The sequence below is a fragment of the Tigriopus californicus genome, chromosome 5 (genome assembly GCF_007210705.1).
Source record: "Tigriopus californicus strain San Diego chromosome 5, Tcal_SD_v2.1, whole genome shotgun sequence".
Taxonomy (NCBI): domain Eukaryota; kingdom Metazoa; phylum Arthropoda; class Copepoda; order Harpacticoida; family Harpacticidae; genus Tigriopus; species Tigriopus californicus.
The window spans coordinates 16,278,388-16,296,198 of NC_081444.1; the positions used below are offsets into that span (position 1 = coordinate 16,278,388).

The 17,811-nt window shown below is 40.9% G+C and overlaps 1 protein-coding gene across 1 annotated transcript in view; it reads right to left on the reverse strand.

Moving 5' to 3' along the window:
• Window positions 1-302: 302 nt before the first annotated feature.
• LOC131881217 (Kv channel-interacting protein 1-like) overlaps window positions 303-17,811 on the reverse strand; it is a 44,587-nt gene continuing 27,078 nt past the window's right edge. Inside the window, exons 5-7 of the mRNA XM_059228009.1 lie at window positions 13,970-14,137; window positions 9,177-9,278; window positions 303-1,177 (exon numbers count right to left, since the gene is read on the reverse strand). Coding sequence (XP_059083992.1) covers window positions 1,130-1,177; window positions 9,177-9,278; window positions 13,970-14,137 — 318 coding nt within the window. The 3' untranslated portion in view covers window positions 303-1,129. The remainder of the gene's footprint in view (window positions 1,178-9,176; window positions 9,279-13,969; window positions 14,138-17,811) is intronic.

Genomic DNA, 17,811 nt, shown 5'->3' on the forward strand with positions numbered 1-17,811 from the left:
CGACATGATTACTATTCCTCCAAATAAGTTTTAAGTATTCCGTAAAGTTAACAGTAAATAAAAAGCAAAAGATGAACTTGCAATCACGGTTAGCCTGAGTTTAGTCATTCTTACTCGACTTGCAGATTAAAGTCAGCTTTTAAGAAATTTGGGGAAAATTTCTCAGGACAATGTTATTATTCCCACTGACCTGAGAACGAAAGTCTACGTTAGAACTCCCCTAAGCCAATGTGAATTGTTTTCATCCAAAACTTTATTGCCTTAATTGCTCCGTGAGGAACGAAAATACGCTGACAACTTAGAAGGTAGCATATACAATGTTGTATTTCTGGAACGCTTGGAAATGAATGAAAGAGCGAATGAACGAACGAAAAACAGAGCTGCGACCAGGGATCGACACAACGGAATCAAACAAGATCGATTATGTAGTTGTGGTCCGAAGGAAGGAAGTCTACCTCAAACAGGTTTTCATTGGCACAGAGAATGGGAGAATACTGCTCTAATAAGACTGAGTGTAGAAACAATATCAGTATGTAGAAATGATAACACAATCTAAGCGCGCCTGATACTGTTGCTCCCATGGAATTCTGGGGCCTTTACTCCGCAAAACTGGAGGGAAATGGGCGTGTTTCAATGGAGTAGAAGCAAGGAAATCAGGAGCCATCTGCGGTGCTACTTAGTTGTGTCGGTCTGTTTGGGAGTAGAGTGTTTGCCAGAGCTCTTTCGGAGGGAGATTTTGGAATGAATGAATTGGAACTTAACACGCGGAACATTCTCGGTCACTTCTGCCATCCTAATTCTGCTTGTACTTTGAGGCAGCTCCGGGTTTTCTTTCTCAGTTACGGAATCATTTGTTCTCGTTGAGCCGGAACGATCATTCCGAGGATTTTTTCTTGGTCCAAAAGATCAAAGACCCGACGATTACTCATCGGCAGTGAAAAATGGACCACCAAGGGACAGAAGAACGTTGATTATGGCTGATGGATGGAGGTTAAAAACCGAAGGCGATATCAGTTGGGGTGAGCGGTGTAGTAGAAGCAGTTCAATAAGTAAAGCCCGGTGACAAGTCAGAACGACGTCACGACGAAAATGGTTCTTGATTCTGGTTCAAGTTTGGGATCGGTGGGTATCACAGCCTGGAATCGAAGTTTTGCAGCGAGCACGAAATGGTGGGATCCTGGAAGCAGATAAAATTGAATCATTAACAGCATTCAAATTCGCCCAATCTGACTACTTCAGGGCCATCTAAATTTGGACTACAGGGTGTAAAGAAATTAAGGGCCTCCATGGCTGTTTTTCATAACATTTCTCCCTAGTCGAAGATTTTTTTGACATTAAACCACAAGCATTCATTAAGAGGAATTGTTCAGAACCTAATGACGTATTACAAATAGTTTAACGATATCCTGGAGGCAATGGGTAGCCCTCTGATAAAGTGCCGTTAAAACAATGTCTGAAAATTCAAGTGAGCGCAGTCTGAAGGTCAGAACCAAGGCTAAGGGCATCCTGAAGGCCGGCAAAGACAAAGGAACGTTGGTGAGCCTTTCAGTGTTCATCCTCAAACCATTAGAAAGTGGAGACCCTCATGGAAATGCAATAAATTCTTTTAGAACAGACCGGACGGACGGCCGAAATCTGGATTTTCAAGACTCAATCTTCCGGTGGCTAAGCATCAGAAGGCTACCAATCTCCTTTGGATAAAAATCGGATCATTCGTGGTATGGTGTTAGTTTTTTCAATAATCCCTTTTTATGAAAACTGGAGATTCAATCTGATCAAATCATTGTATTCATCAATTGGGACAACAAGAAGCCGACGCCTTTGGATTTATATTTTGGGGTTCCGATTGGCTAACTATATTTACAATTTGCGCCATTACTCCTACTATCATGAACCATTGGTAGATGGACGAGAACTTTTTTCAAGCCAAAGAGTGGATCTTCGATCGAGAAAAGGTCGTACCATGCCACATAAGTTGGATCTTTTCTCGATCTAAGATTCATTCCTTGGCTTTAAAGAACTGGGCTCTGGTCGCTTCAACTACATACGTTTTTCTATTTTCACTTCAATCGAACGATTGGATTAAAGGTTCTGCCCTTTCAAAGCTCACTACATAACCTTTCACAGAATGAATGCGGCTGGCTCTCTTGTGGTAATTATTTACTAGAAGAGGGATGAATCATTCAGTCTGTTCCCTTTTACGTATTGAGCTTTGAGCGGTTATAACCTCTAACCCACTGGTTCGAAAGGCCTGTGGTGTGTACTTGTATTGTATGCACATGCGCATATTCAGTTGTCCTGCTCTCTCTCTATCTCCTATTCTTGATCTTGAATAGAACGGACGTGAAGATATAAATAACCCTCCGTGTAAATTGGATTAGGGGTGTGTCCTTAGGGACATAACAACATGAAATTTCAAATGCATAATTAGACTGACCAGGGGCAGTCTCGTTCGATGAAAAAAAAACCATTGCTTTCAGTCGCATCCAAAAAACTGATTCTAAACCCTAACATCCTTGTCCATTTTCCAGTGGTTCATCCTCCGACGAATCGGTACCTTGAGTTTGACACATCGCACTTATGCTTATTAACACCACAAGGCATATATTTTACTTTACGATTAATATAATTTCAAAGCTTTTGAGAAGTTCTCTGTCTTTTCTTACTTTGAAAATATCTTTTGGCATAGATTGTAAAACTGTTAGGTGAAAATTTGAAAGTTTCAAGAAAACGACTAAGGGTATCAGATCTATAGCATCCTTACGCTGCTGTTTTACGTTTTACGTTCTGCACTCCAGAGGGCGCTTTGTCATTCAGCCTCTACCAAATAAAGGGTCGATTGGGCCAATTTCTTGTTATTGAATTATAATGCGTTTGTGTTGTTTTTGACTAATTCTATCAAAATCTTATTTTCAATTAGTGCCTCGGGTCACATAATGTCCGGAAAAGAAATTGCGTTCAAGGCAAGGCAAGAGCAGTTTATGTAGCCATCTACCATGCCTCTTCCCGTTTTCTTTGGGCCGTGTGACGTTGCAAATAAGGGCCCTTATTGGTTTTGTTTCAAGGAACCCGTCAAATCCGTTACACCTTATTTTGTTCACAAATGTACAATGGTCGTCATGCTCCAAACACACTCGGAGGAAACGCATGACATGTGAAACGGCAATGCATTAAGAATTTTTGCCACCAATAATATTATTAGAAAAGTGAGTACAAAGGAAAGACTATTATAGTTGTGCTAGGAAAGGCCAAAAGGACGTGAATTCCTCATCCTTCCTCAGGATTGCTCAGCGGAGTTGGAAGGGCATATTGCACAAGTTCTCAAAAACTGCGAGTCACTTCTGGCCTTGTCAAGGCCAATGTTCAAAACTCCACTGATTTAAAAGAAAATTTCCGATTTTGAAGGTTATGCTCTGCCAATCCTTATCTTATGCCGTATCTGATGTCATGTCAACGATAGCGCATAGGTACGGTTAGACGAAAGTTAAAGCGGCCTGCACTTACTTCAGGAAGAATGCATTACGAGCAGTAAAGTTTTTTGTAGAAGAAGTCACGACTCCCGAGCCCTGACCTTCACTAACAAAGCCCAAGGTAAACAGAAACTTGGGATCACTCAATAGCAAAATGTCACGCCAACCAATTGACAGGGGCTTACGTATAATCAGATCAAATTGGAACCAGGCGGAAATTGCTCCTCAGGACTCCGTCTTATTTATAGCCTTCTTTGCCGAAATACATAAAATCAATTAATAACCCAGTACGAGTAGGTGTATTTTTCTCCGACAATACTGCAATTATGATAAAAATGAAAACAAGGAATATCATGCTTGGAAGGAATCAATAGGAAAACATTTTCCACCTTGTCCCACAACCCGAATATAACAACACCCTATGTACTCTGTAATACCGACGAAGGTCGTGCTTGGGAAATAAAGTAGGGTAGGGATAATTGCCCCGTTTCAAAGTTTCACGGTATCGTTTCTGTCCCAACAAGAAGGCAACCAAGCAAGTAAACACAACCTGCATTGTCAAAACAATGGTGAAGTGGTTCGTGCGTACTTTACAAGCCTCTGGTACATTGTCGTCCAATGAGTGGAATGTGCTATATTCATTGTTCAATTGGCTCGGATTCATTCCAGGTTTGAATACCCCCATACATCCATTCTTGGTTCATTATTAGTACTCTGGTGACACCACTTTCACAGTGGTGATGGATGCACTGCCACACGCACGTACGCACGCATGCACGCACACACTCATTCACTCCACCCACAATACAATAGCCACTGCACTACAATCACACAGAGGCTACGACTAGTGCTACCTACATTACCAAGTACATTTACTGTACTGTGGGTGAGTGTGGGAGCAACAATAACCATCAGTGTGATGGAAGGCAGATTGGTGCTATGAGCTTGCGTTGACATTTCATCTATCACCTCCGATATTTTCTTGAGTTGCCTCGAGTGAGAAAAAGAAGGCCCGTCAGATGGGCTCCAATCAGGCGGAGGAGGATGGTTCTTCTTTTTTTTATTCCGGAGCAACGAGCCCTTTGTGCTTGGTTAAGGATGGAACAGGATCTAACAAGTGACACATTGACGACATGAAACATGGATCAATGGAGTGAACGAGCTCCCTGTTGTTCAGGCTACAGTTTTGCTCTGAAGGAAAGACAGAGAAGACGGTTAGCAAGCAAGCAAGCATGTGGACTCTGTGAAATCCTGGCCTCGGTCGTGATCGGGCCAAACTGAGCCAAGAAGACCTTTAGGCCCACTCTCTGCTGTGCCTGGTTGTCTGGTTGTCTGCTTCACTGGTTGGTTGGGAGTGAGTCAGATTGGAGTTACGTTCGATCTTGATTCTCAAAAAGAATCGATCGGAATATTCCAATTTCCTTCGTTACCGTGCTTGGACCATTAATCAGCCTCGCAAATATTGGACATCATCCATCTTCAGCCATGCTCCTCGACACATTCACGCGCTCGTACCATTGTATATGTAATGCTTTAATACAGTGCATCCATGAGGCAGTGAGTGTCTCCTCTGAAGTAACATACGTTTTGCATCTCACATTTGTCCTGGGAACTTAAGTATTTCATATGATAAATCGCTCAAAACCAGGCAATGAAAAAAGAAATATTCAGCCTAAAAAGTAATGTCGGCATTACTAATGTATCCCTGAATTTTAATGGACTTGGTAGGATATTGATGAAGGAGCCGCTGGGTATGGGCAGAATCGTCTGTGGGAAATTCAATTTTATATGTATTTTTCCTTCATGCCGTGGTACCTTATGATCTTACTTGTCATAATGCAATAGCTTACTTCTCTCTATGTTTCCATTGTCCATAGGGATTATTCAGATTTCTCCAATTCCACATTACACTTTCAATACACCAATGTCCCGTTTATTCGTTGGTCTGATCGCTACCTCCACAAGGTCGATTTTTTTTCCTTTTCGATCCTTTCTTGTAATTCCAACGTACGTACGTGGAATCATTCCCGAGTATGATGAATTTAGCTTGTTCAATTAATGAATCTCAGCTGTTCCAGAATAACAAATCACTCTCCTGTTGGACTTATATTCCCGTGTTTGCTCGCCTATTTCTCTCTCTAATAATAATACATGACGAAGTCTAGTCAGTCTGAACTGCTTCCAACGGTTATGATTTACCAACGCCCAGCCTCGAAGTCCAATGTTCCCTGATCAAAACAACAAAGATTGTAAAAAGGATCTCTGGCTCTCGGCCATCATAATGAATAGTGCAGACTCATTGCCTGACCCACACACGGAAGTTTAAAATGCAGGTTGAGATGAACCCTCCGGCGTTGACGTCCACGACTACTGACCCAGAAATGCGCATTTGGTTGTAAATCTTCAAATCCTACCGTGCTTAATCAAATATGGGCACTTTCGGGATGGACCAACGACAAATATTATCATTGACCTGTGTGGAGACTAATTCATCAATAGTCGGGAGTGCCATTAAAGACAATGAATACTTGCTTCAGGGCACTTGAGAATTGATAGCTCGAACTCAATTCCCTCTTTCAACGCTCCATCCGCTGGTTTCTATGTAGGAAAGCAAAGGTCCAGTCTGTCCGTGGCTTTGTCGCCTACCGGCAAAAGGTACGCGATGAGGTTCACATTGAGAACATGTAGGTTAATGACGTACACAGTGAATTCCTGTCGTAGTGAGGAGGATCTCCTCATAAAACTCTAGGAATCGAAAACCCCGCAGCTTTCCAATTTGATCACGGTTGCAATAGCCTTCGTGGCCGGAACCAATGTTAGGGTCACGACCTTGACCCGACCGTCCAAAAGGTAGCTGCAACCGAAGTGAACTTTGAACAGATCACCACCTTTTAAACATTAATGCAACAAATGTGTCAAAGCCGAGCATAACTCTCAGACTGAATGTCGGGCTTAAAATGTCACTTGGTTTGATTGCGTTAGGAAAGGCCATTTCGGTCATGTGTGTCGCTGTCGAAGATCTCTACATAAATACGCTAATATCAATAAGGAGGAAATGCCCAATTTCGACAACTGGATCGTAATCATGAACAAAAGTCATCTTTTACTCGTATTCCCTTACACTTCAATAACCTTTTTCACCGTAATTTCAACTCTGCTACTGTAGATTTCATTGTAACCCCTGATTTATGGGCAGCAAAATCATTCACTCTTATCATATGGAACAAACGGGGGATTAGATTTCGAGCAACATCCACGCAATTGTTTACGGTGGGTGAAAATCCAGTGAAGAATGACATTTGAGGCAAACGCTATTGGTGAGTCTCTTGCATGTAGTCAATGATGGGATAGATCCCCCGGAACTGAAAGGATTCCCATCAGTGGGGTTGGCGTGATCTCATATCGTTGCTAATAATGAACCCAAATTTTCCCGCCCTAATTCATGTTTATGACAAAGTTGAAAATCATGAAGTTAGCTTCTTATTCAGACGGTCTCTGTACGTCTCCGGACGACGCATCAGTCACGATTAGGAGGTCAAAGATGGCAATCGAGCTCAGCAACGATGGTATGGTTAAATACTACATCAGGTTCAGTCCTTCAAAATCCTTTTCATTTTTTTTTCATGTGGCTTATAAGCTATTCAAAAAAATTCCTCGTAAGTAATCCTCTCATGTAATAAGCCATCCATTCGAATGTCCCAATCGCATTTTGTGGTGAAACCTGGGGGAAAAAGTCCAATTAATCATCTAATAAAGACAACTGAGCAAAGCAATCACCAAAGGCATAGATCTTTTCAACAGTGCTTTTGATTAACTTCCTATAATAAAGCCCTATTTCGAAGTGGTTCATCAAGCTCATCGGTCAAAGAGTGTAATTTAACTTCAGTCAAATGTGTTTTTGATCAGGCTCATTTTTAACCGTAGCTTTAGTCTAAGAGCAACTTCATGAGCCTGTCTTGGATGCCTCCTCTGGCGTTTTTTTGCATTTCAGAATCCATCTCCATGAAAGGAAAATCATTCCAATTGCACATTGTTGAGATAAACAGCAAGTTGTCAAACAACATTTTAATCGTATACATGGTTACTTTTTAAATTTCAATTGCACAATTTTGATTTCTTTTTAATTCCAAGAAAAAAACGGATTTTCAATAGAATGAGAATGATTCCTTGAGTTTTTCCTAGTGTCATCCAAAACCTTGAGAGCATAGATGAGACTTACCTAATAGCAAAATAAATACCGTTGAGCCCTTGTCAGTCGGAACAATAAGATAAAATAAATAGTAAAACAAGCAAATATTGTGAAACATAATTTCCCGCATTGATTTGCTTCCTCTGCGTTCTGACAAACCAGGGATTGATTGCAATGAGAGAGAACTTGAAAAATTTCACAACTTCTTAAGCGTCACTTTATTACATGGTCGGATTCGTGACATGTCTTTGACAGTTTTGGCTGAATTCGTCTCTTTTTCGCTTTTTTTTCGTTTTTTTGCAATTTTAGGATCGAAGAAAAAGAAAATAGTAAACCTTCGTGAACAAATGTTGGGTCTTATTGAAAAAGAGAAAAGTGAAGTATTCATTGCATACCCATGAACCCAGAATGGATCGTAATCCATCTAAGACAGAAATCTGACTTAGACAATCATGAACAATTATACAGTGTAACAGGGTTCCCACAAAATCGATTACAATGCAATTTGGATTAAAACTGAGTTCCTTTGAAACAATCACAAATCGTTTAACATTTTTCATGCGCCAACTTTTCCTGTTTTTTTAAACTGCTGGGGGTTCCTGTAGAAATACGCAAATCAATCGTTTTGATGGATTTTCTAGACTCTGCACTTTATTTGTAGTTTGCTTTCTTTCACACTCTTTTTTGCTAAAACCTTTCGCCCTCGGCAACGAATCTTGTTTTCGTAAATGGAATTAAGGACGTTCGAGGCGACGTGGCGTTATAGCTAGCGTTGTTTCCCAACAAGAGAGAAGTCCCCGGTTCGATCCTCCTCCCCGACGTTTCTCAAGGTAGCATTTAGACGCTAACTACGCGCTCAGTCACTGATAACCAAAGCTGATACCCAGGACGACGTCTCACTGGACAGAGACGTTGGGGTGGGGGAAACGTGATTTTTATCCAGATGAACCGAATGCATTTTCCTTCACACAAGTTGAACTTTAGTTAGCTCAAAAAGCGTTCGCCAATTTTGACCTCAATTGAACGTCTGCGTCAAAAGCAATGAGGTCCTGAAACTCAGTACCACGTGGGCAGAAAATGACTTGCTTAGCACCACCTTGGTAAGATCTTACCAACGTGGTGCTAGCTCATTCAATTTTTTGCCCTCAGTGATCTGAGTTTGAAATGCTTCTAGCGAACTTTCCAACAGCTTTCCATTTCGGTCCTGACGTACTCCATGTACTATGTCATTGCCTATCGTAGTAAGATACCATAGATGTGATGACTAGCTTCGCTGACTCCGACCCTAGCCCCCCAAAACACAAAAAACCAATATGGTAACGTCATCAAAAGGTCCTTTGCATCTGATTTGAATTAACTTTTGAAAGTTTTCTTGCACTTTCAATCACGCCTTTTGGGGTCGGAAATTTGAAATTTTGCAGTTATTGTAATATAATCGTTCATGGCGTGCAGTAAAATTGTAAAACCAGATGCGTTAGACCATACTTAAAGTTAATTATAGACCCAGTTCAACTTACTGTCTGACAAGCATGGATGAATTCGTCGATGGTCACCACGCCATCTCGATTGGTATCTAATCGGTTGAAGATTTCGTCCACATTGGGCTCCACGACCTCTCGCTGAAACGGAATGAAGAGCAATCGAGTGAAATGAAAAGGACAGTGCTCATGCCATTCATGACCATACACAACACAATGCAAAACAATCTTGCCGAAGTTTTCCGACAAGACGGACCGATTTGATTGAACTCAAGTACCAAGTGAAATCCAAGCCTATTTTTACTTTGTTGGTTTGGCTTTTCATGGCCTTTACTAACAACTACAGGGTATGTGATCTCCATTTCTATAGAAGTAAAATATATCTCGTCATTATTTTGGTCATTATCAATCCTTATATGATATTTGATCGACCAGTTTGAGTTGGCAGATCTGGCTAGCCCTTATGTGTAAGGTTGATCTGGAATGTTAGCTAAAAATTGTCGCGGTCAAACTTGAATGATGCTACTGGATCAACAACAGAAACGTATTCCCGACAACGATTAGAGGGAATCAGGTTAAACAAGGTCAGTTGAATTTTGGTATAGGGAGAAGCTTCTTGTACAACTCATGATCCCAACGGTCAAAGGGTATTAAAGAATCAAGAATGTTTTCAGAAATGCCTTGGATCGTTTCCACCAGCCCTTTCCCATAATATTATGGCTCATGAGAATTTTAAGCCTAATGGAGGATTGTAACCCTTTTCCGACTGTTCCAAACTGTTTTACTTTTTGCTCTTATATGGGCACTTGGAACACTAAAAAGTCCAAAAATCATTTTTTGTGCGGTTCGACAAATTATTAACCTTGCACTGAAGGATATTCTGGACCTAACCTAAATTGAATTCTAACCTAATTCATTACCTTTTCGCATATTCCTTCGTGATGGAATGCATAAAGCTTCCAAGTCAAAAAACATACTCATTGAGGCCCTATCCAATTCGATTGTGTTATGGAACTTATTTTCAAACATCACAATCAAAAATATTTGTTGAATGTGGAATCATCTTGCGTCAGTTACATCTTTTTATTGCTGTTCTCATTTTGGGAACGTAACAGACGCAATCAAAAATCTTTGAACCAATATATATGTGCTAAGTAGGTGTTATAGTGTTTTCCAGGTCAAAATTCATGAACCAATGGCATTTTGACAGTGTTCCGAATTTTTTTTATCCATTTCAAGCAACAATATTTGTGGAAAAAATCCGTGTGAAATTTTTTAAGTCCGCCTTCTAATGATGATCGTCGTGAAATCAACTTAATTTTCTTGAAGACTTGTTTTGAGATTAACTCTTGCTCGAAATTTTGTAAACGTCTTGTCACAAAACTAGAAAACAAAAAGACATTGAATACTTTAGACATGATAGCAGCCGCCCACATGGATATTCCCTCTTGTATACTGAAATAGCTCTGACCTTCTTCCATCATCTAATTTATGTGAGCTATGACACAAGATATTGTTTCATTTGTGTACCTTTCTTCTCCTTTTAACATGAGACTCATTCTAAAGCTCACTGACACAATCAATACATAAGGTGGTTTTATGGTGCCACGAAACTCCATTTGTCACCGCGTTAGTCAATTCTTAAATCTCATTTAGTCACGACAACCAAAAGACTTTAAAGCTCCATTTGGCCATCATCAGGCATCAGGTGGCTTGAAATGAAATGATAAGTAAGATCTGAAGCATCAATGTGGTAGCCAAAGTATAATTACTTTTGTTATCATTTTGCCATGCTTGCTCCACCTAGGGCGCCATATATTGGTGAAATTCTAAAAAGTTATTTACAACTACTATGATCACGAAAACGACTTCATTAAAAAAAATTCGTTAAACAGATTTTTTGCTGACTTCCTGACAAAATTTATTCACCGTCGTTCAAAATGGAATATCTGTAATTCTTGTACAACTCATGGTGATAAATGTAGGTAGCATTTGATTCACCAATGAATTAGAGATGTCGGATCTGACGAGCCCTTGAATGTCAAGCAGATTAAACAATGGAGGAGCCCGAAGAGTAAGAGAAGGCTTCATTGCTTATTATATTGGAAGAGCACTCCTAAATACTTCATAGACGAAGTCTCGCGAATATTTTTACTACCATTTTCCACGAGTTGAATGTTCGATGGCTTTTGGCTCAAACTGCTTTCTGACTTGGTCTATATTTATGACATATCTAGATATTTCTTAGGGAAGAACTGATTTATTCTTTGATGATAAAACCTTCCTATTCCCTCACTATTTGCTTTGAAAGGGAAAGGTAACCTCTGAAGCCCCCCTCCTCAACTTTGTCAGCGAGAACATTTTGGTAGGCTTGTTTGCACTTTTTGTGCAAACTGGAACATTTTTTAAAAATATTTTCATAAAACAGACCATCTTTTTGTGCAAATTTTGGCTGAGCCTACTCATGACAATTCCGCACAGTTCAATTGCCGATTATTTGGTGGACCATGCCCATACTGCTGGTTCATTTCCGCGGCTACTGCCCAAATGGAGCCGCGGAGCCATTCATTGAGCATTAGGAATGGGGCCTAGAATGTCGGAGGGGAATGTAAATGAATGCGACAGTTCCGGGCTTTGAACAGATTAGACATAAAGAGAGAGAGAGAGAGGGGGGGGAACCAGTTGGTTGCAGAGAGGCCTTAAAATGCGAGAAAAGTTGAAACAATTGTCAAGGACGGGAAAAGATGGGTTTCAATTTCTCTCATGGGATCAGGCTCGAGAAAAGGTGCCTTTGGTAGGTAGGATAGGTTCTGCTTATGAGGGATTTGAAATATTATTTTGCGGTTGTCTCCTAACGTCCAGGACAGAACGAAAAAGCAAGCTCCTGGAATTTTATGCCTCCTTTGAAACACAGCAATATACCTTTTTAGTGTGGCGGAGAACATTCGATTATTCCGAAAGTTATTGTAAGCCAGAAGTACATTCTTCAATCACAAGCCCCAGCTTTTGTTCACACTTTTTCTCCAATGATTACCTTTATCATTGCAACACTTGTCTTCCAGACTATTGCATACTCATAGACACTAACATCACGATCTCAAGTTTGATTGATGCACCTGAACCCAGTCTACATTATGTACTATGTGTGCATGTAGATTCGAGACGTGTCGATGTTTCTGTTCGAGTTCTATGCCAAAGCGTTCTATCCCGTAATCTAGGATTTATACCAATCGTAAACTCTTTCAAGCCTATGTGGCTTCCCCTATGTGAAATCCTAACATTATAGTTGTGGATTAATGTAATCTAGTTACCTTACGTAGATAAATGTGGATTTTGACGGCGGAAACCTTATCATGGTAGAGAGCCAGATTTTCATTGTGAGGATCCCACAGACGAGAAGGGATCTCCGCTAAAAGGTGGCGTCGCATTTCTTTCGAAATGGACCATTCTTGTGGAAGAGTAGATCTAAAAGTACACTAGTGGAAGTACCAAAGCACCTCCCCCAAAAATGGCACTACTGGCAAAAATTCCTCGCATAAATTTTCCATTGTTCGCTTATGACTAACTTCGTCCTGGATCGAGAGGGAGAAAGAAAACGAGGGAGAAACCTTAGTCAGGAGAGTTGGAATCGAACGGATCCACCCTTTCTTTCGAGTCAGTCTAATAAATGGGAACCAGAGCTAAAAACTCAGCCCAAGGTTTTCCTTTGCTTTTCCGTCCGTGCTTCCTGGTCTTCCTTCCCTTGGCGAGAGTCGGATTATAAGGGTTCGAGTAATAATCAAAAAAGAAATGTCGTTCGTTTCCGTGGTGACAACACGCTCTCTTGAAAATGAGGCTCTCGGCTCCAAAATACGTCTTGAATGCCTCGCTCATGTTCCACTTTCAAATTAAAATGTGATCCGCTCAAATCCTCAGCATGCACACAGCAAAAGAGAAAGGGACAGGATTGGAACGAAGGGAAGGGAGCCAAGACCAGAGAGACATTGGTAATCCGCTCTATTCAAAATTGAAATTCAATTATGCCTCGTGTATCGAACGAAATCCCTCTCGGGCATCATCATCTTTTTTGTACGAATTTCAAGTTCTTGGCCCTCTTCTGAAGGATCTGTCATAGTTTATGGCTTGGCAAGAAAATAGCGCTCTGTTCGATTTCCCACTGCCCAAGTTCATAAATCAAAACTGACATTTAAAAGGCGGATGGAAGTACAACAGAAGAAAATGGAAATGAAAGAGGACATGTGGTAGAATTTGGGACGACTCGAAGGACCTTACACTTAACATCAAGACCAGTCCCTCAAGGTTTTTCTCAGTTCGATCGCCTAAATTCTTTTAGGCGCTTTTGTTCTCTTCATCTCTCACGAAAGGTTGTTTTCATTGGTTTTATACTGTTTTGCATCTTATCCGAAGAATGATGATTGTGAGAAAATACGGCTGTTGAAAGTGGATTTCCATAAAGTCCAATAAGAAAGACAGCTGTTTGTTTATGCTCCATTACTTTCAAAAATGTTCTTTCTTTTTCATGCCACGCAGACAGGTTGAGATTTGATGATCATGGTCAATTTTGACTTAATTCAGCTGGATCTAAACACTCACCAACCCGATCTTCAAGCGTAAACAATTCAAGTTTCTTGAAATATAGTGCACCCACCCACACATAAGAGATCCATTAATCATTTTGTAGTGAATGCTATTTAAGATGACAATACCTTTGGCTAGAAACTACATACATCTAAGGTCACCACAGAAAGAAATAAGGAGTAGGTGGTATGAGCGATTTGATGTCATATTTTTGCTGGCCCTGTGGGGTGTTTTTTTTCCAATTTGCAACTCACCATGGGTGTGCCATGGAATCCCATGAGGTCATGAACCGCCACCATCACATTGAGGACCTCTTGCTTGGTGATGAATCCATCGCCATTCAAGTCGTAGAGAGTGAAAGTCCAGCGCAGTTTTTCGTGAGTCGTCCCACGGAGCAATGTCGACAGGGACACCAACATATCCTACAAGAAGAGATGGAAGAGTGAGAGAAAAAAAAGAATTGAAAGAAAACACTCAATCAAAGAACGTGAACGAAATCGAAAATCGACTCTTCTCAGATTGGTTGACTCCGGATTCCTTTGCCTTCACGCTTTCTTGTCGTGACCTAGAGTTCCTGGCTAAAGAAACGAAGGCGCATTTAATCATCATCACCATAATCATCATATGATAATGTGCCGGTAATTGGATGATTTCTCAGCCTTTTGAACCAACTAGGTCAGAAGAGAGAAGAGAAAGAAAGAGCAGTTGGATTTGAATTGGATTGAAAACGGGCTCCGGCAACGACCTCACTGCTGTTTTATCACTGACCATCGAAGATCGAGAATTCGTCTCGAAGAAAAGCCAAATATCATTTTTGTCCTTTTGGTATCGAACGGATGGACGGAGGCATATTGAGACAGAAAACAGAAAGGGGACATCAACAGGCACGGTCTCTATCAGAAAATTGGATCACGAGTCAATCAAGTCCAATTGTATATGTTTTTGTCTCATAAACAAAAAAAGGGATAGATGAAAAGGCCGATATGATGTCCCAACCATTCTTAAAACACTGTTTCCTTGATTCCTATCCGAGGCTGTTGTCGTCCAAACTGACTGTCCTCCAAATCCAGTTAGTGACACACGCAAAATACAATAAATAAATGAAAAGAAGCATACCACTGGCCTGAGAAGGCCTTTCAAGTCTTTTCACCCTGCCAGTGATGTGAAAGACACTTCTCAAAGCCGAACATGCCAAGGTGAAAGCAGACCTTGATTCTCAAGAGAACACAAAGTCAGATAGCTTTTCCTCTCCTCTTTTCTACGACTTTTTTTTTTGTTCCCTTGATCTGAGTTCGCATTTGTTCCATCCAGACCATCTTCCTACCCACCAACCAACCAACCAACCAACCAACCAACCACGGTGGCCCTGACCATGGAGAGCAGATGAACTCATGATGATGATGATGATGATGACGATGACGACGACATGTTGGGTTCAGAATGGTTAAGTCTCATAAAATGACCACTCATACAACACCATTGGGCCTTGGCAATCAGATGGTTCTCACGTACGCTTAAGACAGGTGCCTATTTATTCGTCGAGAAGGGTGACCTGCTTCGCACTGTGGGCCTAAATGAGCGATTGAACTCAAAGGCCACTCAATAAAGTCTACAGTATGTTGACATAATGTGAGAGAAAACAGCACGTAGGAATGATGAATTAAAGTTAGAGTGCCTGAAATTGCTGCTGTGAGAGTTCGCTTAGCAGCTAGTGGTTATTTTTGTAAATCAAGATGAGAACTTGAGACACAAGATCAAGAAAAGTTGATGAGCTTCACGTTTCACGGAATCAGAGTACAATGATGATGATAATAATAATAAGGCGAAAGTGGATACAACGCATAAGCTTGATGGCAAAAACCTTACAACTGTTCCAAATCGTCTGACTTGAAACGAAGTTCAGGGTAGGACTTTGGCATCATTTATGAGCTAAACTTTGAGAATATCTAAAAGCTACTCCAAAAAAGAGCTGTGTTTCTGAACCCTCAACAGAGCATCCCCCTCCCCTGAAAGTAAAGATAACTTTACCTTTGGAACGACCTTCAACTTAAGAGCATCGTTTTCGGATTTCCGCTTATCATGATGTGGTTTCCTTCCGAGATTGCAGGCGAAAATTTGTTCTCAAACACTAAAGTTACAGGCGTTCCTATGGCTTAGTACAAAACTGAGAGAAACATGCCACCGAATCAAAAAATAAATCCTTGTAAGGAAGAAACATAAGAAACTTGGCACCTTTTGTGATCATCTTTCACAGCATTGTTAAGGTTTCAGTGGACGAGTCGGCCGTGTTAATCCCACGAAGCGTGCTATCAACCCAATGTGCATTGTTTATTAAAGTACTTTGCCGTCTTTTGAGTTCTCAACCTTGATCTACGCAGTAATTCGCCCACGCACGTCAGGACTCGAGCCCCCCTCAAAAAAGATCTACGGAGGAGCCACACGTTTGCGGATTTCCGTCACTCTCAAGATGGATCTGACGTGAATCGAGTTGCAATTTGGATGGATGGATGAATGGATGGTTAGATGATGGCCACCGGGAATGAGGCAAAGAAAGTGCTCGCCACTACCTCCTTGAGAAGTGGTTGCTCTTGAAGAGGCACAAGAAGTAGTGATTGCCACCAATCAAGCGAAGCGGCGGGCGGTGGTGGCGGAGAAAAAGGGAAATCTCACTTTTCCCTCCAGCCTTCTTCTCATGCTGTATTATACTTTTCTGGGTGGTCCTCAGTCTTCTCCGTTCAACCTTTGACACGTCATTTGTCAAGGCCAACAGGCGTTCTTACATCCATACGCTCTGTGTGCACCCAACTCGCAACAAAACATCGATTCAGAAGAGCCCACTTCAGAACGGCAGATTTCCCGCAATCAAGTCGGCATCTTTTCGAGTACATTGGTAGGGTTGGAGCTTTGTTCCAATTTACTTTTGCCAAAGCAAATATGAAGTAAATCTGAATAGAATTAGCGTTCTACGTACAATTTTCAAACATGTTTGAATCCAATCTGCCAGACTTGAGTTATTGTTTGGAAGCTAGTTTGGTTCGATTCAGATTGCTAGTTGAGTCCTGGCAGCCTTCAAAATGTTTTCAACTAAGAGAACAGACACTCTCCTTAGAGTAACAGAAGATAGGCTTAAATACTTAAACGGAGTGATTGTCAGGCTGAACTTTACGCGCACGTTGTTTTGCAAACTTTTTGACAGAGAGAATAAGATTATTCTCCACCCTGTTCAAGGGTAAAGGGTAACGTTTAGTAGAACCACTTCCAAGTATTTGAATGCAGTTTTTTGTATCTTTCCACGGAAAACAATATTTTCTGTCTTGATGCTTGTTTCAATTTCCCAAGGAATATTACAAAATTATTGGCGCGCTAATTTTAACATGAAACACATGTACATATTCACAAGCACTAATTTGACATTCTTCCATTTGAACGTGTGTGCTCATTCTCTAATACTCATACAGGTACATGTATTATCAAAAACTTGCTCTGTTTTATGGTCGTTAATTTGATCGCAGCTACATTGATATAACAACCGGTCCACCTTCTGTGACAATGGATTAGCGCCCAAAAGTCCTTTGAAGAAAAGTAGGCAGGAAATCTCTATCCTCAGACCTTCCCTAAGCGAGGAGTGCGTTAACCACTGAACCATGTTTACGCTGTCAATGCATCCTCTGGCATTAGATAGAAATAAGTATGGCAGATTGAATCTCCAAAGACTGATTTGCCGCCCGCACGTCAATGTTATTGAACAATTGAGTTGGTGAGCTACTGGAAATACAAGTGTTTGGTTAGAATTTGACTCAGCCCAGGAATGTATCTCTATATGGTACATGAAGTTCGTGAGTTGTTCAAGGGCGATGTCACCACTAAACTGAGAAAGTGGAGGCAACATTTTGTAGGTCTATGCGTTTGTGATCTGACCATTTAGTTTTTGCCTCTGTGCTACTGAGGCAAGTGAAAGCTCTTAATGGTTTGACAAAGACGAACGAATGACATGAGGGTTAAAATCTACTCATACTCTTTCCTTTTCTCTTTCCTCGTGATGAAAAAAAAGGTTTTAATTTGTGGAAAAGGTTGATCTGTGAATTTACCCTCAACG